We start from the raw sequence: 22,196 nt of genomic DNA, 5'->3' as shown, positions 1-22,196 counted from the left end.
GTGTGTCTTTACCTTTTCACACTGATGTAACTCATGGGCATGATGGCCACACTGGCAGACTACCTCTACTCTCACAGAATTTCTGTGCATCCTCATCACCTCTTCTAGGCCAAAAACTAGTCCAGGTTAACACCCCTCACACTGCTTCCTTAACTAACTTGTATATTCACTGGGTTTCTCTCTACAAGACCAACTTCTGGCTATTAACATTAATTAATCATATTAAATTGCATGAAAATATTGGACCCTGAAACAAGAAACCTCTAAGCAAAGAGATGAACATTTACAAAAAAAAAAATTAAAATAAAAACTCTCTTCCTGAACACTGAGCAAAAGACGTAAAACCAATGGGGAATCCCACAGCCATCGAGGTCACTGACAAGTTACCAAGCATTGCCATCTCAGTGGGATTGTGGGGGATGATTCCTGGGTAACAGAAAGCACTGCTCAACAGCCTGTCTGAATGATGAAGATTCATACCTCATGGACTTTTCTGCACAGAGACGTGCTGTGTTAAATCCTGGGTCAAACATATTCCTCAAAATGAAAACATGGAAAATTCCTGCTGCATGCAACATCTGAAACAGCCGTGATTCAAAGGGACAACATGAGTAGAAGAGGTGCCAAGGATGTCTGTTCTCTGGATTGATTTACAAACTAAGATTCTTCTAAACCATGAGATGTTTCCCCACCCCATGTGAGCAGACAGTGAGTCAGGTTCAGTGTATCTCAACGCCATCTGGAAACTCTACAGGCAAGGATAGCTCCTCTATTGAGCTTTTCAATAGAATTAGCTTTCATCCAGTTGAAATCTTTGTTCTGAAGCTGTACAGTCCCTGCCCTCCTCCTTCATAAGTCAAGTTTATGCCTTTTCCATGTGGTTTTGATATACTTACAGAACTGGAGAGCAAGGGAAAAAACAGCCTAATGCCTTAAGGAAAGGACTCCCAAGATAAGAACTCTCACAAAATATTATTCTCAACATCACCAGGTACAGTGTTCTGCATTGTTGCTCTTCTCAGCTATGACCTTTCATAAATGATATCAGATGGTGTTTGCCTTATCCAATAGACTGCACCATTGTTAGAGGCATGCATGCACATACATAACATACATTTCCCTATTAATAAAAGCAGAAGAAGGTAACCATGGCAAATTGGATACAGATTTATACTGATCTGTTTCTGCAGATTACTTTCTTTTTTAAATTATATTTATGCATTTTTATTTCAAGTTTGTTTAAAGATAAATATTACTGACTAATTAACTTGTTACTATGACAGACACAACCCAAAAACCTCAATGAAAGTATGTCATAATTTCAATTCTAGTTATAAATTTCGTGGCTTGAGTCACAAATGATTGAAGATTTTAACAAGCATGCCCAAGACAATCTGACTGCAGATGAAGTTATCTTTATTTTATTTTCCCCATAAAAAGAAGGCTTAGCTCAGCATATTGCTTGCAGAGATACCCAAAGCACAATAGCTTGTTTTGGGCTGCTGCCATTTGGTTTCATGCTGCATCCCCATCTAGAGTCATCAATCTTTTAGCACCAGGAACACGATTAATCATGGTTGTTGGTTTGGTTTTCATAGGGAAAAGACAAAAATCACAGTAATTTTTGTAGAAAACACTGCAAGTTACTCCATCAATAACAGTCATTTTTCTTCTCAGTACACACTAATAGATTCCCTCAATGAAACCTGCTTGTCTTTACAGTATACAAGACATGCAATAACATAATATATATATAAACCAACCAGTAGAAAAAAAAATACATGAAAAAGCAGTCTGCTCAGTTGTGCTGTATGAGGCAATAAATGTCCTTTCACTGATAGCTGGACCATAAATAAAAACCAGACAGGGTTGAGTAAAAGGTGTTTATGTTACTTTGGAGGTTATTTTCAAGTGGAAACAGTTTTTCATCTGGCTCACAAGAAAAAAAAATCTTTGCACAAACTGATAAAAGCCACAATATAAAACTTAATAGAGACAGAAATCTTACGAACTTTGATGAGCTTTATGTGAATTAATGAAGGATACTTGTGGACATAAAAAATTTATGACAGTTTACGAATCAACACCATCCCCTAAATCCTGCTCACCCACATCCCAGGCCACAGGAGCCCACTGCCAGTTGGATAAAAACCTCACCCTGCTGTTCTCAGCCTTTCAGAGAGAGCTAAGCTGAGCTGTGATTAGGGTCGTTAAGAGTTCTACCTGAATACAAAATGAAATTCTACACTGGTTCTACCCCTCTAAAATATGTCAATTGACAATTTTACCCCTTTAAAATATGACATTCCTATAAAACTTTGTTTTCCTCAGACATTTTATAACTTAGCAATTCTTCTAAAATTAAATAAATTAAATATCACAAGCTGTTCTCTTTTTTTCTTTTGTTTTAAGGCAGCTATAGACTATATAGACTTTTTTTTTTTTCTTCTTTTTTTCTTTTTCTCTTATAAATCCATAAGGTAATTGGCTTTCTGAAGAACTAACTGAATTTTCCAAATTTAATTTTAAAAGATGCTCCATAATATCCATTATAGCAAATGCTGCCCTGCAGATTCGATTAGCGGGCTCTCTGGACCTGCTTATTTCTGAATTGAAAGTGCAGTACAGCCTGGATAAATGAATTACCTGAGCAGCGGAACTTCTTGCTCTTGATCTGGCTGATTCGTTTGTTGGCAAGGCGACGTGGATTGCTGCATCGAGCGCCGCTGGTTTCTATCGGATTATCCTGCAGGTAATCAGCCAGCCACTTCAAATGGCAGTCGCACACAAATGGATTCTGAGCTAAATGTCTGAGAGAAGGATGGGATGTTTAATCAGAAGTGACCTGTGACACTGTACTCCATCACTGTTTTTCGCAAATGCAAACCTGAAGAGTAATTGAATAAGCTCCCAAAAAGCTGGGCCTGGAGGAAACCACAGAGCTTCACATGAATGGGAGAACTGCGAGTTATCACGTTTTGTAGCTTATTAAGGCCTTTGTAAGTTCGTTCATGGAGGGAACAAAAATTAATACAGTAAAGTCTGCTTTAAAGGACACAGATCGACTGTGTACAACGTCCAGTATTTTCACCTGAAAGCCTGGTGTGATGAACTGCGAGGGAAATGCAGCCATCTGTGTGCACCTGAGCTGAGAGATCAGTGTGTACTCTGCTTTAAAATAAATTTCATTGGCAAGCTCAGTTTTCTAAGGATCAAAAGGTGAGTAAATAAGTGCCCTGGAGCAGTGGACAGAGCCAGATGTAATCCAGAGGGCTTTTCTCAAGAGTGAAATTGATACTTGCATATAATCACTGTGCCTAATAGTATTCTCCTTACATGTATTTCTGCCTGGTTTTGAGAATGGATTGTTTATAAAAAGTAAGACTTGGCTCTGTCCTTCACCAAAATTTGCACGTTTCCCACAGGAACACGCAGTATATCACACTCTAACTGGACAGTTATACTTCGTTAATAGAAGTCCTCTGAATTTCCTTGGAGAAAAAAGCATTTGTCTGTTGTTGTTATTTCTTTTTGCTTAACAAAGTTGAACAGTACACTGGGAATCTGTCAGGTTTTACTCAGAGCTTGATTCTGATGTCAGTTAAATGAACCTGCACCCATCCCTCTAATTTCCAGGGGAGCAGGACAAGGCTCTCTGATAACTGCAAAAACTGTAAAAGAGAAATGTTTAAATGTGGGTTTGGACAGAGGTATAAAGTTATGTCCTCACAAGAACTCTGCTCTGTTGTTGCTAATGTATTTTTATCTCCTGTACAAACACGTAGGTCACATCAAAATTAATGCCTCCCATTTATTTCCATGGAAACAGCAACAGCTATAAAGAGCACAGTAACACTATTTGACAGAGCAAATTTTCAGCTACAAAGCACTATTTTTCAACAGAGTCACCGCCATTAGCTCTGCATTTTGACCAGTGATGAACAAGAGCACGCATGCTGCACTTGTCAAAATCTGCATCAGTGGAGGTGACTCACTGTTACTGTCGCCATTGCTGAAGTGCATCACTCGCCCCTCCCTGTGCTACATCCACTGTTAGGTCTCCATAAACATGCAGCAAGAATCAATGAACATAAGTGGATGCCATTTTTTTTCCAGATGGAGTAATTCAATTCCACACCTTTGCTTTAGACACACTTCCACGTCAGACACCATTTTCTCTGACCTCTGTCACATGGCAACAGAACATAAGAAATATTGGCAGGAAGTTTCAGCTCTACCACCACCTGATGCCAACATCCACTTCTGATGTTGCTGGCCAAGGTAATAAAATAGGAGGCATTACTTTCGGAACAGTCCTCTACTTTTCTGTCTGTGTATATACACACATAATGAGATTTATACCTATACAGAAATTAACATATCTGAACAGCCATACACAATACTGTATGTGAAGGGTTGTTTCTTGTTTTCCATTTACATCAGGCTGGCAATTCAGTTCTGATGAAGTATAAAACCTTCTGTAAAGTATCCAGTCATTTCTATTTATTTGCTTCCAATTTTGCTTCCAAATGCTCTTCTAATAACTCCAATTCAAAGAGTCTCAGATAATGTTTAGGGGATTTTCTTAATGTACTAAATAATACAATCATTATTTCCCTTGAAATGGGATGTCATCTGAAATATGAATTCATGAGTAGAACAGTAGAACTCAGTCCCAGTGCAGAGAAACACTGACTCAGTAGCTCTCTAAAAACTGATAGGCAAGGATCTTAATGGAATCTGCTGTTCATATACTGTCAGAGTCAAATTTGTGTACTGCCTTCCAACAAACAGCATGAATGAATGAATTCAGTATCTTTACACACTTATGGCATTTAGATTACTAAGGGCAGGCTGTGTTGATGGGTATCTGTGCTGAATTCATGCAACAGCTCTCTTCTGCTTGTTCCTTTTGCTTCTGTCAGAAAAGGAGGGGCTACTACCTTGGTGTCTCTTCCAAATTATCTTAGTGTCAGATGCAGAGCCTTTGCAAAGACAGGTGACATCTTTGGGGAAAAGGGGAAAGCTGTCATTTCCAATATGCTTGCATACTCACAGAGTTTGAATCGATCGGAGAGGTGCAAAAAGCCCCTTGCTGATGGTCTGCAATTTGTTGTCATAAAGAGATAGCAGTTTGAGATTATGCAGACCTTGGAACGTGTTTACCCTCAGGCAGTTGATCTTATTGGCATTGAGAAGCCTGAAAAGAGAGGAAAGATTTATAATTCACTAATCTTAGCATAATCAAATAAAGATAGACTGAACTTTGGGGTTAAATCTAAAAAATATTAACACGGTCACCAAAACCACTGCGCCTTTAAACATCTTCATTTCCTGTTACATTACAAAGGTGGAAAAAAAAAACACTGGCAACATTAGTACTCAAAATTCCAAACAAATATTTAAAGAAGCCTTCGGCTTAATATATGCAGAAAAGGCAAACACTTCCCCCTTGCTACTCCATGCACACACACACACAAGGCCCTCGCTGAGAAGAACCCTTTTTTCAATTTTCTTATAGCCAGCAGCTGTCTTAAGTCGAACTGAAATTTCTGAAGATTGACATCTTGTGATAAGCAGTGCAGGGTTAATCTGATCATGGAAGAACAGAAAATGTGATTCTTCTCAGAGACAAAAGGAGAGAAAGGTAGGGTCGGGACTAAAGCTAACAGAAATGCAACTCATTTCATGCGTAAGGACAGTCAAGAAGTGGGACAGATTAACAGAGAAGTGCAGTCTCCATCAGTGGAAGTTTTCAATATGAGCAGCCTGCTCTGCCTTAGTGAGCTGACCCGGCTTAGAGGAAACGTTCTAAGTTTGATTGGCCTGAGGTTCCTTCCAAATTGCACTGTCCCACAGTTCTCTGAAAACACTGCATTCCACTTATGTCAGATTTTTGTGCAGCTTTGGAAAAGCAGCACAAAGATGTTTTGAGATCCTTCTATTTATTTACGAGATGGCACATTTACACAGCAACCTGTTTGTAGAATTAATCAGTTCAGCCAGAAAATCTTGGACAGTGCTTGTACAAGTTCTCTTATGTTATCCAGCCAGAGTCTTGGAGCCATACAGTATGTACAACCCCAGCAACAAGCTAGATCTCCTTCTGAGACAAACAATCACCACTGTATGTATCTATGTATGTGATATTTCACACTTAAATGGAAAATAGACATGAAAGAACCTGTTCTTACAGAAGCCCAAATCCACACATTTCAACCACTGTCTGAGAAAAACAGTTCACTGTCAATCTGAGAAAAACAGTGCACTGCAAACAGTGGATAGCATAAACGCAGCTGTCTTCATCACAGTTCTTGCTAATTTGTAGATGAGTCTGAAGGGCTTAATATTGTGACCACAATACCAAATCAGAAGACAAGTGTATTTATAGGTAGAAAGGAAAATATGTTTTCCAAGCAAATTTGTAGTCATAAACACACCTCTAAGCATGAGGAGCTTCAGTTCTCAAGAAACTGCTGTATTTTGTATGAACTAATAGCTCAAATCATTTTAAGTCTTTATAACCAGCATTAATATCTACTGCCTGTATTTCTGTGACTGTTAATTATGTGACACCTCATCCAAACTTCCATTGACTCCATCAGAAATAACAGTGTAATTTCCACACTAGGACTCAAGATACAGTTCCAGCAATGTGTTAGACTTCTGAGGTGTTGCTCCAACAGTAAACATCAACGTCATCCCTTACAACTTGATTCTTACAGCCATTCATATGTCTGAACCAAAGCAATCTTCATTCCATCTCAGTTCTCATGCATTATGCATTTCCCTTTTATGCCTGAACATTATCTTTTATATAAAGAACATGTTAATGAGTCATTGCAAGGCAGAACCAGCTACTGAGCTTTGAACAACAGCCCCAGACATAAATTTAATGCTACAAATCCTCCACTATCTACTCCCTGTCTTCAGGTACTGGTCCCACATTGTTTTTAGGTAAGGCACATTAACTTAGACTGGTTGCTCCACAGCAGGCATGGTATTTAGTTGTACAAGAAGAAGACTGGAACCTACGATGTACTTGATTTTATTTTATGCTATCTTCTTCTATTATTATAGTAATAGCTTACATTGCAAGCAGTACTTTTAACAAAGCATAAAGCAACAATAACAATAATCTCAGTAATAAGAGAATTTAAAACTGAGCTACTGTTGTATTTGTATATGCGGACAACCAACATGGATGTCTGTGATGCTTAAGAAGTGCACGCATAGCAGCACTATGCTGTGTTGGTGCTGTTCACCCTTGTACAGAGCAAGCCTGGTCATCACTGATCTCACTTACCAACGCCTCAGAGCAAAGCTGAACTGCAACTGCAGTCCAACCCAGGATTCAAGTTCATTCTGTCTTTCAACAAAACATGAATAAACCCAACACTGGGAATTAGAATTTACAGTGTGACAAGTTTTCCTAGCATAAATTGTCAGTGACTAGATTCATGGCGATATAATCAGTGACATTCCTGTATAAGCCAAATACCAAAATGAGCGAAACTGATCCTGTGCACAGTCACACAGACAGAGGCACACACTCTGCTTTAAGCATCAGAGAAAGTAATTTGTAACAGGAAAGTGCTTCTGCAGACTGTTTAGAAGTGGGAATTCAGGTACTACAAAGCTTTTCCAAGGTGACAACACCTATTCCATCTCTCAACTACACAACATATGTGCAGTACCTAAGTCTAAAGAGGCAGATGGTGTACTTAATGGTAATCCAGATGTGGCCACACTGAGTGGATCATAACATGGATTAATGTCCAATTTCTGACCAGAATCAGCAAGAAAGGGAAACAAAAGTGAAAAACTATGAGAAAGCAGAATAAATCACTCCTTTTTTTTTTTTTTCCTCCGCCTTACTGCGAGTTAGAGGATGACTTTTGGCCATAAGCATTCAGGTTTATATCTTCCTTCGAAACACTCAATTATTTTAAAATAACTCAATGGGTATTATTCTAACTTTTTATTGATTCCTTCTTAAATGTCACAGCCCTCAGAGGCCTCTAATTATTAATTAGATATACGAGGCTGATCCCACAGTTAAAATGATAAGATTAAAGAAAAAAACAACCACAAAGGTGAATGAGAAAAACATATATCGTAGCAAGCAGGAATGCTGACCTGCCTAAACACTGAACTATGTTGTAAAACAGACGATGCGTTAGTTTTCCTTGGGCTTGCACCAAAATAAGAGGAAAAATTAAATGTTGAGTCTTATTTTTGCAATAATTGCATGGTATTTGTGTTGCACCAATTTACTGTGAAGGTAAATTTTACTAATTTTCCTGTTTGGTTTTATTTTTTATTTTTTATCAACTTGATCAGATGAGGCTTACAGACAGCTTCCAGATGTGGTGCACCATTTAAAAAAAAAAAAAAAAAGTTACAAAGGCAAGTAGCAATAAAACTACATGCTACCTAGAGGAATGAGAGATCATTAACTCTCAATTTTTGTCCCTCTGGATATTTAAGAAGTACAAAGAAACTCTCTTGCAAGTCCAGGACCACCACAGAATAGAGGAGGAAGGTGAAAGCCATTGTGGTTACGCACCATTGAAGGCAGCGAGCAGAGCAGTGCAGTATCACAATTCTATGATCCCATTTCCTGACAGAGGGAATTTGTCCACACGCTGAAATAATAACATGTCTCAGCTAAGCCCTCTGAATGAACGCGTACTGAACTGGCACGGTAATTGGATCAGATGCTCGTAAGCGCCATCTGCATAATTAAGATGGTCCCTTAATTGAATTATATGCCCAAGCACAGTTTCAAGTGATTAACATTTAAATAACATTTTGAACTCCAAAATCAAAATGATGGAAGAAATTGTTTTTTAAGTGCAAATGGGGATGTTGATTTGGCTTTCACCCGTAACAACGTTTGTATTTTCAGCTCAGCGAAGTCACGTAATCAAACTATCAACAAATAACTACATAACTCAGAAACTGAAAAAGCAGCCTAGCAACGCTAACATGCTGGGGACTGCAGGTTGGTTTCTGTTGCTGTACAATGGACCAGAAATCATCCTAGGTGCAGTAACCAGCCCACAGGAAAGGGTGGGACAAATGCAGCACCGAACCACTAGAAAACTTCTTCTCTTTCCTTTCACCAGCTTTGTGTTTTAGCAATGATGACAACACGATGCAAATGAATCCCATGAACTGTCTGGCACATCCCACAGGCCAGACTCCACTGGGGAAAAGAGAACTCACCAGAAAAAGACAAATTTAAAATGCACAGGAGAAGAGTGCTGAAGTTATTTGCACAAGTAAGAGCAGAATACAAATTCAATACACGTGCCTCTTATAGAATATCAGTAGTCAAAAGCTTCGCCTACATTCAAAGCACTGTATGGTAGCAAAGAAAGGGCGCTTGACAAAAAGCATTCCTCAGACCTGCTACAGTATATTGTTACAATACAACAGGCCTGTCAAAATATTTCTTCAGCATGGTTTTTTTCAGTGTTTTGTCTTGAAATCTGTAGGGAATGGAAAGCCATCCATTACAGGACAACAGCAGAAGCACCAGTATACAAGTGGGGGCTTAAGAGCTGGAATTAAATAATCTTTAAGGTCCCCTCTGATCCAAGCCATTTGATGATCCTAACTATGGAGTCATATGAAGAGCCACACAGCCAACCCAGCAGTCACTGACAAGCTGTGCTTAATGACAGAGCTGTGTGTCCCTGCTTACTTATTGGCAAAATAATCCCATTAGGTTCCAGGAGAGTTTCTGAATGGCCAGGAGTGTAGAACAGCAATCTGACTGCCTCTCTGCGTAATGATATTTTGACATCTACTAAAATTTACATTTTCTAATGTGATGACTGACCACTGAAGAGTCTGTCAGCACTTCAATTGATAATACCCAGTGTGAACTCATCATCATGCTTGCTTGAACCAGCTTCAAGTGTTTCTTCATGTTCAGGAAAACGGATGATGGTGATGACAAATTTATTCTAAGTAAATTAAAATGGAAAAGTCACGAGCTGATAACGAGTCAAAAAGCAAGTCTGACAGTCCCACTTTGGAGAGATTTTAAAGACCTCATTTCACTCCTCATCCAAAAGACTGCAACATCCATAAAGCAGTCCTCTGGTGCTCGTGTACCTGGAGAATTACAGCACGTGGTATCACAGCATCTGGGCTCCGGCTATTCAAATTCAATACTGTCCAATTTATGCCTGCAGATATCCACATGATAATTCAGATGCACAGGAGAATAAACACATTCTCTCAGCTTCCTGCACTACCAGGGAGTTCGTTTCTTGTGCAATAATAAGTAGGAGAGCTTCTGTCAGGTGAAGCCAGCTTGGAGCACTGGCGTCAGAAGAGCTAATAAATTACACACTGACGTACAAAGTAGCGGTTGTTTTGGGAAGCTGCATGCAGACAGATTACAGAACTGACACAGGAAAGGCAGATGCTGCTGCAGTCTTTCATTAGTGCTCGACTGTAATTGTATTTCTGTGTCTAGCAGATGCTCCTCCCTCACTTTAACTGCAGTTATTGAGTTTAGCAATATTATCACAATGGCAGTCTAAATGCAGAAATCTAAAGAAAAAAAAGCTCGAGGCAAAAGGCTTGAAAACAATTCTAAAGCTATTATACAGGTCTGCGCAGGGAGTATTCTCTCCTGGAGTAAAAGGATGAGAGCTCTGTTGTTAGCTTGTGATATTCTGAGTAATCAAGGAAAAGTCCCTATGTCATTTGGCTAAGAATTTAGAATCACAAAATCCAGAAACTACAGATAGGTAGTGAAAGACCTCAGGAGGTCATCTGGTCGGAACCTCACTAAAAGCAGAGTCAGTAGAGGCCTTTAACAGACACTTGCTTTATATGAGAAATAATTCTTGTCTCGGCTCACAGGATAATTCATGATGGCAGGGAGCTCAAGAGGTTTCCTGTCCTGTTAGACTGCCCAAAGCAGGGTGAGCTGTGAGGTCAGGCCTGTTTGCTCACAACTCTATTCAGAATGGTCTTAAAAACCATCAGGGACAGAGGCTGCACAACTTCTCTGGGTAACCTGCTCCACTGCTTGGCTCGCCATTGTGAAAATGCTTTCCCCTACCTCTAGCTAGTCAGTGGTTCTCATTTCATTCCTGTTCTCTCTTCTCCACGAGAAAAATGATTAGCTCCACAGAACAAGAAGATTTTAAACATCCCTCGTTAAACAACACAGGAGATTGCTATGAGGAGAAAGAAACTTGGAAATGGAAAACGGTCAAATCTTTATTCTGGCATTCATGTGGTGTTTGCATCACTGTTTAATGATACTTTTGTTTATATCAGTGTAATGTATACAATACAAAATATTGTAATTGATATACATTCTTTAGAGTATTTTTTAAAAAATATTTTGTATGCATTTGTGCTTAACTGGATTTTCTTTGAGCTTTTAATAAGCTCCAAAAGTGTGCAATAAATATTTGGTAGACTGTAGATCCTATTTTAAGCTCCTAAGTACTGGGATTCACTTTACAATTACATTTCAATACAAGTACTTCAGACTTGGCAAATTTACCATGGAGCTAATTTCCAAGCAACTGCAAAAACTACGACAGTACCAAATACTGCACTACTTATCCAAGGAGAAACAGCATAAAAAAAACACTAAGAAGGAGAATAACTCAAAGAAAATCTGACCAGTTCAGGTTTGGGAAGACTGACAGTGGCAGATTCTAACAGCACACACACGACTTCCCTCTTCATACAAAACCACTTTGAATAAAGGTCAATCAGACTCGTCAAGATGAGATCTAGTCCCAGTTCTAATCCAGGTCAGATGACTGGATCTGGAAGACTAATCTTTCATCACTTTTGAAGTTATCTTATCAATTAACACGTCAATAGGCATCACTCTGCTTTCAATGTGTATATCCACCAGGAGTAGGTCTCCTTGAAGCAACATTAAAACAAAATCAGCAAAAGGGATTCCCTTTTGCTTGCAAAGCTTGCCCAGCAACCCATGGGGATCTCAAGCATGAGATGTACCATCAGAACACCTGGGCACTTGTATGACTAGTGACAATGCAAATTGAATTTCCTCAAGAAAACAGGATTCACTGAAAACTGATACTGGCCAGACGTTTGAAAAATGAGATTTCATCCTCTTATTTTATTAATCTCTTATATTTTATATAATCTCTTGAAACAGGAGAGATTTTATAACTTTTGGTTCCAGGAAGCAGAGTGCTCTGTTGCATAAAATGTATTACTAATAAAAAGACCTCCAGAATGTTTGTTTTAATATGGTTGCGGAGAGGAAAGCGTATTATTTAGGCATGAAAAATCGTGGTTAATAAACTTGGTGCCCATTATCCACGGCTCACTGCCTTGAGCCACTTGACTCTGTTTCACTGCTGTCTGGCTCTGCACGTTCACTCGTTTGGGAGCAAGCAGAGCAACTGTCAGGTTTATCTGTCACAGGGCTGCTGAAAAAGAAAGAGCTGCACAGCGTTTTGTTGTGCCCCCTGCGCAGTGACTGGCAGACAGCTTGGCAAGCACAAGGGCTCATGAAAGAGCCTGTCCACATTCCAGGAAAGTTGAAAGACAGGTGAGAAGGACATTCAAATGTATTCCAGTTTCTAGACAGACTAAGATTAGTTTAAGGCCTCCTGGACAGGCATTCAAATTGCCAACAGCTAGCATTTACTTGAAAACTTCCACCTTAAGCTGAAATCCTTTCCTCTCTTCTGACATTCAAGTGCCAGTTACACAAACAAGGGTAAGTGAGCATGTGCTGCTCCACAGCTTGGACTGATTACTACCTCAATGAATGAAAGGTGCAGGTTACTATTAAAAAAAAATAAAAAATCAGATTGCAGCTGTGCCCACTTCTGGAAAAAAGAACAGGTCTCTCAAATCCAAACTGACCTAAAAATCTCAGAAGGCACTTGATCCAGATTGCTGAAAAGAATGTATGAAAAATATGAGGGTCACGCTGCAGCAGCTTCCTAGAATCCTCCCTCCTGGAAAATGCAAACAGGATAGGGGAAATGACATGGCCCAGGAAGAGCTTCAGTTCCACAATACAGATAAATAGTTGGACTTGTACAATAATCATTGCTGCTGTGTTGGTTAATATAAGATTTGTGATATCAGTAATTAACAAATCCAATTTTGTGATTATTTACAGGAGAATGCTAACTATTTAAATAAGATAGCTAGTAATGAATACTTCAGAAACAGCATTTATATTAACCCAATAGGAGTAAAATTAAAAAATAATAAGAACTAAAAACCATCTTGCTGCGCCTGGCTACCTTCCTGCTGAATACATTATTCACTTACTCTGTTTTGTGTGACAGAAATACAGAATTCTCATGTTATCCAGGTCATCTAGAACTTGTTCCAAATTCCTCATTTCCCACACACCAAAGACAAATGGGGCAGTTTAAGACGCTGTCGTGCTGAGCTGAGTATTACTTTACCCAGCTGTAACGTTTCTGACATGAGTGGCACTGCCTGTAGTTGTAGGGTGCTTGCACAAAACAAATCTGCCTCAACAAAGGTGGAAAAAATTTGGGCCTACAGAGTGACAGATTACTTAAACAGAAGGACAGCTACATTTCTGAGAAACACTGATGAGTCTTATCCAAAACAGTAAATTACAATATCTGCTCTGCAATTCCATGACATTTGTTTCCTTCTAATTAAAATCTGAACACTTTTGCACAGGACCTACTGCCACTCCCATTTACTGAGCATGGACTTCCTTACCATAAGATCAATATATTTTTAAAAATGTTCCAGCTTATGCTGAGGAAATTATTCTGGCTACCAGGATACTTTTAATCAGAGCCTTCTTACCAGTATGTCCCCAGACTAATAGGAAGAAGTCCAATCTGGAGACCACTGAACACTAAATTAGATCTAACCATGGAGCACTTTTCCAACTGTTCAGCAGCAAGTCTAAAACCAGCAAATGCTGTTTAAGTGTCCATTAAAATACTACAAGCAATGCCATAATAGTTGCTTCAAGGTCATAATCAGAAAAGTGAGCGTGAGCACTCAATGTTCTCCTTGCCAACTGCTCCTTCACATACAAATACTTTCAGAAGTCCCCTAGAGCCTCAAGACCACAGAGTACTCTGAGAATCCCATGACGAAAGCAGCTTCTCAAGGTTTACCTACTAACAGTTAAATGATTAAAGCACTGTTCCCTGTTGTCTGGCATGTAGGTTTTGCCCCTCTAAAAAAAGGCATAATCTGCATTAATGTACACAGGATAATTACTGCATCTGGGCTTAGATATGCAACTCCTTGAAGCACAGCACTGCATGCACACCGTGACTGTAGTATAAAGCATGAAAGGTGCTTAATGCTTTGTTCAAAACATGAGTTATGAGATGGGTGATCTTTCTACTGCGAGAAATTTCATCTATACAGCATCCTAGGTTAGAAAGAGAAATTGTGTATCACTTCAAACTTGTAATGACAACATACAATTTGGATGGGGGGAAACCAGAAGAGTTATATCAGAATTAATTTTTTTTTAATAGTTTCTTTCTCAGAGCTCAAAACAATGAATAAACTTTTAGCTTTCCTTCTGCCTGCAGCATCCCCATGTACCAAACACATTGCAAGTCTAACAGCAACAAACATGCCAGACACACCAACACGCACCAGGTCACTTCCATGCTTACTGTTCTCATGCCTGTTAAACTTTCTCCCTCCCAGATGCAGTCTTCCTTCTAGTGCAGAGGCTGATCATGAAGTCACTGCAGTACCAACAGACTGATGAGATATGGGCCAGGAAAAAAGAAGGGAGATGCCAGAAAAAGTATGTATAAAGGGCTGAGACAGAATCATTGGCTGTCTGCAGGAGAAGATGGACAGCTTGTCACCACTGCAGCTCAAGGGTATGTTGTAACCAAACCACGTGTGCTTTTGCTTGTCTTTCTCTAGAATAAGGTGGCCCATATCTGCAAATAAAATCTTATGGCTAAGTGGCACATCAGAATAGTCCTCTGCTTAACAAATAGAAAAATTTAAATAATTCTTACATTTTAGCTCTTTGGCTTTGCTCATGAATTTATAAACTAAATCTATGTTTATTTTTATATAGCATATAGCAGCATCAAAGACCACAGTCAGAATGGCAGACATTAAAGAGTAATCATGAAAATTCAGATTTTCATTTTTTGTTAAGTCAGAAAGAGTTAATATGTATAATAAATGCTATGGTTTTATTTTATATTTTATGCCATATAATATTTGAGGGTGGTGGGGGTACACGTGGTATAAGCCAGAATCACTTAGTTTTGTATACCACCTTCTCTGAGTGCATCATCCATGATGATATTAGGAATGCTAGGAAGTTAAACTCACTTCACTTCTGCTCCCTCTACTGACTGGCTGCAATAGTAGCTGACTTCCCTCTCTGAAAGAGTTATGGATTCCAGTGTGATTATGGAGATGAGTGCGTGCAATTCGGAATTTCACATTCGGCTTAGGAAATTCTTTATGCCACATTAATAAATACTGACGAGTACATCTTACACCCCTGATTATGACAATGTATTAAATCACACATGGCATAAAATACTTGAATATACAATTGAGTCTGAAATGATTTCTCTTACAACTAAGCCACACTTGGTGCAATAAGAATAAAATACTGAGCATGGCTGATAACAATAAGGTCTTTCATATGCAATTTTGCTTGCATGTGCAGGTACTTGCAACACAGTAGTCCTGAAGGATCTAGACATTCAACCACAAACGCTAAAAGCATAAAAACAATCAGATGGCACCTCCGCCCTCACATCAGCCACTGACCAAATTTCCTTTCTTGGACTTTGCCGAGGCTCTCATTTCCTCCCCACACTTAAATCTTCTGTGTCTGTTACAATCTGTGACTTGCACTGTGCTATAAAACTGTTGGCATCCTACCTTTCTTTTTTCAATCCTTGCCTCCCTTTTGCCCGACACAGAAACAACAGACTAGCACGTCCCAGTGACTTTTCAGTGGAAAAGGTGATTATATTAATGTCAGAAGCTGAAAAATCAGTAAATCTAGTTAGTCTGTAAAATAAAGAAGAGGAAAAGATCATACTTACAGCAGCTGCAGAGACACAAGATCATCAAAAAGGCCCTGGGGAATCTCTGTGATCTTGTTTCCATAGAGCACTCTGAAAGATACGGGAAGGCAAAATAAATCTTAAATAACAGACCAGTTTAGTGTCCTCCCACATCTCTGCATTATCATCTTTATTGATCTTGTGTACCATGCCCAGGATCTGTGGGCATTTCATTTAACTACTGATCTCATTTTCTTTTCGGAGAGCACATGGTACCAAATGAGTCGTTGTGATTCAGGCTTCGTCTGGGGTTGGAAAGCATTTTAATGTAGAAACTGGAAATTACCCAGAAAGTGTATCTAAAATATTTTTCATTCTGTCAAGGTTTTTTTTTCATCCTTTTTAGAAGTATTTTAACCACTGAAAAGCACATTGCAGGAATCAAAAACCTAGAATTCTGCTCAGTGATAGTGAATTTAAAAGCCAAGAAGCAGAAGCTAGTTGCAGATAAAATTTCACATAACTGACCCTCTTCAGATATAATAATTGGCAAGAAATGTGACACAGGCATCAGTGGATAAAATGTTACGGCTTCACCAGCTGCTATTACAGTTTCAACTGGCTAATATATACAAAAATAATAAATAAAGGAAAAGCCTGAACTGGGAATAGTCATATCATATATTTTGGAAATGCTGAAGTAATTTAGGTATAGTTTAGGTATAAAAAAAAAACAACAATGAAGATTAAATACACAAGTAAAAGGCACTGTGTAAGCTTTCATTTTTTCCAACCATAAATATATGCTTTCATATTTATGATTCATTTCAATATTAAAAATATTTCCTTTTTTATTGAAAAACTGAAGACATATTATCATCAGAAATTGAACTAAAAAAACCCACACACACAAAACCACCATTACAATACAATACACTACATAGGGATCAGAACAAAATTATAAAACAGGACTTCAAACTTCTTTAAAGCACTTTCTCAAGCAATTTCTGTAAGTTGATAAAATTTGCCCAGACCAGAAGGTGAGTTATGAGTTCATACAACCATGGGAAGAGGGAAGAGGTCCAGGCTCCCTCTGAATGTTACCCCTTGACCATTTTAGTAGGCATCAAATTGAGGAAAACAAGATTTATGTTATTTGTGGGCTCTCCACTGGATGCAATAAATGGTTACAAACCAGTTCATGCCAAAGCTGTGCTGCTCGTGTCACTGAAACGGTTCATTCCCAAACTTTTTGATGTGCAACAACATGCAAGCAATGAATCAAACAGCTATGTGAGGCTCGGACGTTGGCTCAAATCCTGGATTACTCTGTCTTTCAACATTTAAAATATTATGGTGTGCTGAACACAGTGAAAAACAAACACTTAGCATGACAGGCCATTTACAATACTCTCCGGCCTTCCCAGAGTATGGCCACTTCAATTTACTCTTCATCAGTCACTGGAAGAATATCAACTCTGAGTTGGAGAGTTCCTAGATCAGCTCATTTCTGAGCCTAAGAAAATGAATATAAATAAAATAATACAACTTAGATATGAAATTCTAAACTTGAAACTTCATTTTTCATGACTTTCATAGTTTAGAAAGACCTGAACTTCCACTCAAGGAATTAATGATCACAGCATTGTATTTTCTCCAAACAAATCATGGAATCATTAAGGTTGGGGATGACCTCTAAGATCATCTAGTCCAATGATTTCTATTCATATACTGTAGAATCAAGAAGCTGGCTTTTAATGTGCTGATACAGTGATTTTTTGGTGAGCAATGAATGCCCACTATTTTTTTTTTTCCTATTTCTTCCCTAATTTCATTTGCAGATAGATTTTTTACAGTCAAAATATGAAGTTAATGTCTACAGAATCTAGTGAACAGTATTTTGTTTAGCAAGTGCCTGGTCTATATACAAAGTTTAGATGATAAACTTTCTGAGGCAAGATTATCATCTTATCTTTGTGAAGCAGCAGGATAACCAATGCTGATCAGCAATGCATAATACTATAGAATATAGGAAAGAGTTCAGAAGCCAAGCCTTACAAATGTACATGGACAAAAGGAAAAAAAATATCCATTCCAAACTAAGGGTTATTTTGGCTGCAGAAGCAGTAAAAACTCACGTAAAATAAAACTCTAGAGTATTTGCAGCTAGTATAGTTGTTAGTTGTTGTACTACTAAATACAAATACCAAATGACGACTCTGGTTAAAGTAGTTTTTTAATTAATTATTTAAAAGTCAGGTGGTCATAAAGCTGTGTTCCATTGAATTTGAAACCTTGCATGTGTTTATACAGCTTCTTTATTATTTTGAACAAAATAAAACTCATTAAAATCATTTCTAAAACAAAACAAAGCTTCACATTTAGAAGCCATGAAAGGAAAATAAGAATATTCAAACCTAATTGGGCTTATGTGCTTGTGGCAGATTAGCATTCGAACAAATTAACAGCTAAACAAAAGTCAGTATGAGAGCTCAGGCACTTGTCTCGAATTCATATTCATGTTCAGCAATACACAGAGCCAAATTAGCTAATGCCATTGTCTGCCTGCTGTGCCAGAGCTGAAGTCAAACGGTCCTACAGAAAGAAGTGACGCGGAGGGGAGCGGAGATGCACAATCAGACCTTGCATCTCAGTTCTTGAGTTACTTATTTCCATTTATTCTAACAGAAAACACAGAAACTTTCACTCTCCTCAGAAGTCTCGCCATTTCTATGACAGGAAAACATACTCACAAATATGAATAACTGTCAGGCTCTTGATTCAAGATGCTTTTGTTCGGGATGTATCACCTGCAGCACCCTGAATAGTACCTGCCTACCAAACAGAATGGCCAGCCTGTGGACATCCCATTAGAGCCTGCACTCCCCTCTGCCCTGTCTTCTGCTCACCTCACAGAAAAACTCTGCAGTGTTTTTGGACAGAGGCATTGGGAAGGGTGGAGGTAGAAAAGGAGAGCAAAAAAAGCCACAACAGAACTTCAAACAAAACAATAAGGGAAATAAGGAAAAGGCCATCTAGTTAGGGACTCAGCCAGCCAGTAAACTGCATTTACATCTCCAATTCTTTTACTAAATTTTAGTGGACTACAAATTTTATGCCTCTGCCTACGGTATTACGCATTTTCACTTGCATCTCTCTTGTATTTTGGTTATATTTTGCAGGACACATAGGTTTACCAGCTATTGTAAAGTCTAGTATAGAAACACAGCCCTCCTTCTATTCCCCAGCATCGGAAATTTAGACCAAAAATATGTTTAACTAACTAATAACGTTAATACATACCAGAAAAGCAGCTTACTAACTGCTGCCAGCAGACAATTCAGTGAATCAAAAGGACATTTATTAGAATGTTAAAATAATTACTAAAATGTTTGTTCTGTGCTCTTGATTTTTCATTTGCTCCTCAACTTTGGTGGGAGACCAAATGAGCCAGTCTGATAGATGTCATTTACTGTCAGGTGGAGAAGATGTACACTTTGGTATAATAAGCCTGATATACTCTGATTCTCTATTCACAATGCTAATTTTGAAAGTATAAAATAGAGACGAAGCCAAAATAAATGGAGAGACCAGTCTTTATTATGTTTCCTTTCTTCCTTATCTCACTACACGACAGTCTCCATTGCAGTGATGGAAACCAGTGTGAAGGAAGAAAACAGTCACAAAGATGTGTCAACATGCTTGGCTTGCCAATGCATAAGGACTATTCTTGTGTTTTCCACACACAGGTACAGCTCATCCCAGAATGCCTAGAGTGAGGTTCATGGTATTTTTAATTCAAGCAAACATTTCCCAGTTTTTTGCAGGTTCCTGTTATGGCATAGGTGCAGCTGAGCCAGGAGGGGCCAGATTCTCAGCAGCATGAAGAGCATCAGTTTGTCAGTTTACAGCTAAATGCTTCCAGCGTGGCCAAGAACCACAAGCTGCTATTCTTCAGAAGCATCTGGCGGATTGGCAATCAACCTGCAGCAGCTTTGGGGCCACCATCAACCTTCCTAACAGTGGCAAGGACACTGCATGTAATGCACAGCCCCTGGCTGCACTGCAGGCAGTGGAGCAGATGCCCAGAAGAAGCACCCTATTTAGCTGAAGAGGGAGTGTTTGATGAAAATCCAGGTATATTCAGCTTTTTACAAAAACTGCTCTAAAAATAGGACTTTTTTTTTTTTTTTTCTGATTCAACTAGTTGCTTTCATTTAAAAGAACTGAAAAAGGAATAACTCATAAACCTTTATTTTACCCCTCATTAAATTAAAACGTGCAGTTACGTGTGTAAAGTTATGATGCTTGAGTTCCCATGTGCAATCTGCAGTGCCCAAACATGCCCAGCTTTCCCCCAGCATCACACAAATACTTTTCCTCCCTCAGCTGCCTACTTGGATAGAGTCTGTGAGAGTTTATCATCTCTGAGAGCTCCTCCACAACAATTTCAGCTGCAGCTGGACAGAGAGTTCATTTTTTGTATCAGGGAAGAATAGAGGAGATTAAGATTTGGTAGGAAATTGTGATGGCAGACGAGTGTTGCCTCAGAAACCAAGTGCAACACCTACTGCATTCTATAAAACCTCACCCATTCCCCTTTATGGAGTTATCAGAAATCTGCAGTAGGAAATGACATAAACATAGAAAGTCATAACAAGCCATTATAATTTTTCAGCCTGATTCTGGTACTGCACTTTTATATGCCAATATAAAGTGTATCTATTCCAAGATGCTATTAATTTCCAAATAAACAATTACTGGTTACAACTAAACTTCAGATTTTGCAGATTAATCCAACTGATGCTCTATGTAGTTAAAGATTAAGCAGTCACTGCATAACTTCATCTAAAAGTCTGGGAAGCATCAGATAAAGGATGATGCACTGGGAGCACTATCTCATGCCTAGCAACAAGTGTGTCATCTTAGTGAGAAAGCATCTGGGCATGGCAGAGCCCTTCAGCAGCACGATCTGGAAATGTGAAAGCCTCAGTGATTGTTCACAGTCTCGAGACATTCTGACCTCCTGGACAATTTCAAAATTAAGGAATTTGCTGACTCTACAAACATGTTCCCTTTCACATGCACTGAAGTTTACCATACCTTCTTCAAAATGCCTGAAACAGAAATTGCTGCTGTGTTGTCCCTATTTTACAGTTCTTTGGCATATCTTACTTGCAAGTGCAGTTGCAACATAGCTACTTGGTAAGTCAGATCCCAGAATCCTGAGATTTTTCCCTGGGATTTGACTTGGAGCTGTTTTGGGGTATGAAAGCCTAAGACAGAATCCCTCATTCTAGGCCATCTGGTTTCCAGCTAACTGTTCCTTTATTTTGGCTTGGCTCAGACATTCTTACTGAAGTGTCAGATTTTCACTTTATGCAATGTCTTTTTCAGTCCTCAAAATGCTTTTAACTTTCCTTCAGACTGTGAAAACAATTCTTGCTAGGAAGAATTATATTTCCCAAGCTGCATACAATGGCACAGGCTCAGTAAGAATTCAAGTTTTCAAAAGAGAAGGAATTGATAGAGGTAAAACCAGCAATAAATTCCTAATATCTGATAGAAACTTAGACGTGATTTTTTTTTTCCTGTACTATTTCATACGTCTTCATAACAAGTTAGCCTAAATAAATCACAGCAAAGCTATCCAAAGCAATTTGTTACCTTAAAGTAAGTTTGGCAGTTAGTGCAATAGACAGTGCTTTACTGCAGATTTCAAATCACTGGGAATGACACGGCATACATCAGCCGGGAGGTGATGGTCAGAACGGGGCTGCTGTGCCACAGCCTAAGCTGTCCCTCATCTTTGTGCCTAGGCTGCTCTAAGCTTTTCAACTGTTTACAGGCTTAATTCTGTTCACGAATGAAAGCAGAGGAGCTCACTCTCTGCATAAATCTGAAATGTATTCATTCACAGCTCAAAAAAACTGTCCTGATAGTTTCGATATGGCCTTCCAAATGTATTCTTGTGGGAAGTTTACTGACCTGAGAATAACATTTATCTCTGATGCTATTAACAATAAACAAATGCTGAAACAATTCTCTTGCCAATATTACAAACTGATTTTGATTTGATTAAATGAAAAATTAATTTACTTCAGAAAATGCATGCAGCAATCTTGAAACATGAAACTATTCATAACCCAGCTC

General features: G+C 38.7%; 1 protein-coding gene across 7 annotated transcripts in view; it reads right to left on the bottom strand.

Annotated features, from left to right (window-relative positions):
• The window catches only part of SLIT3 (slit guidance ligand 3), a 538,052-nt gene that overhangs the window by 119,925 nt on the left and 395,931 nt on the right, over positions 1 to 22,196 (bottom strand). For all 7 annotated transcript variants that reach the window (XM_031598017.2, XM_031598018.2, XM_090150937.1 and 4 more), the window contains 3 exons: positions 16,083 to 16,154; positions 5,057 to 5,200; positions 2,647 to 2,810 (listed from right to left, as the gene is read on the bottom strand). In XM_031598017.2, the coding sequence (XP_031453877.2) occupies positions 2,647 to 2,810; positions 5,057 to 5,200; positions 16,083 to 16,154 (380 nt within the window). The remainder of the gene's footprint in view (positions 1 to 2,646; positions 2,811 to 5,056; positions 5,201 to 16,082; positions 16,155 to 22,196) is intronic.

The sequence above is a fragment of the Phasianus colchicus genome, chromosome 15, assembly GCF_987193195.1.
Source record: "Phasianus colchicus chromosome 15, bPhaCol1.hap1.1, whole genome shotgun sequence".
In the NCBI taxonomy this organism is placed as follows: Eukaryota; Metazoa; Chordata; class Aves; order Galliformes; family Phasianidae; genus Phasianus; species Phasianus colchicus.
This window is presented reverse-complemented; position numbering and strand designations above follow the sequence as displayed.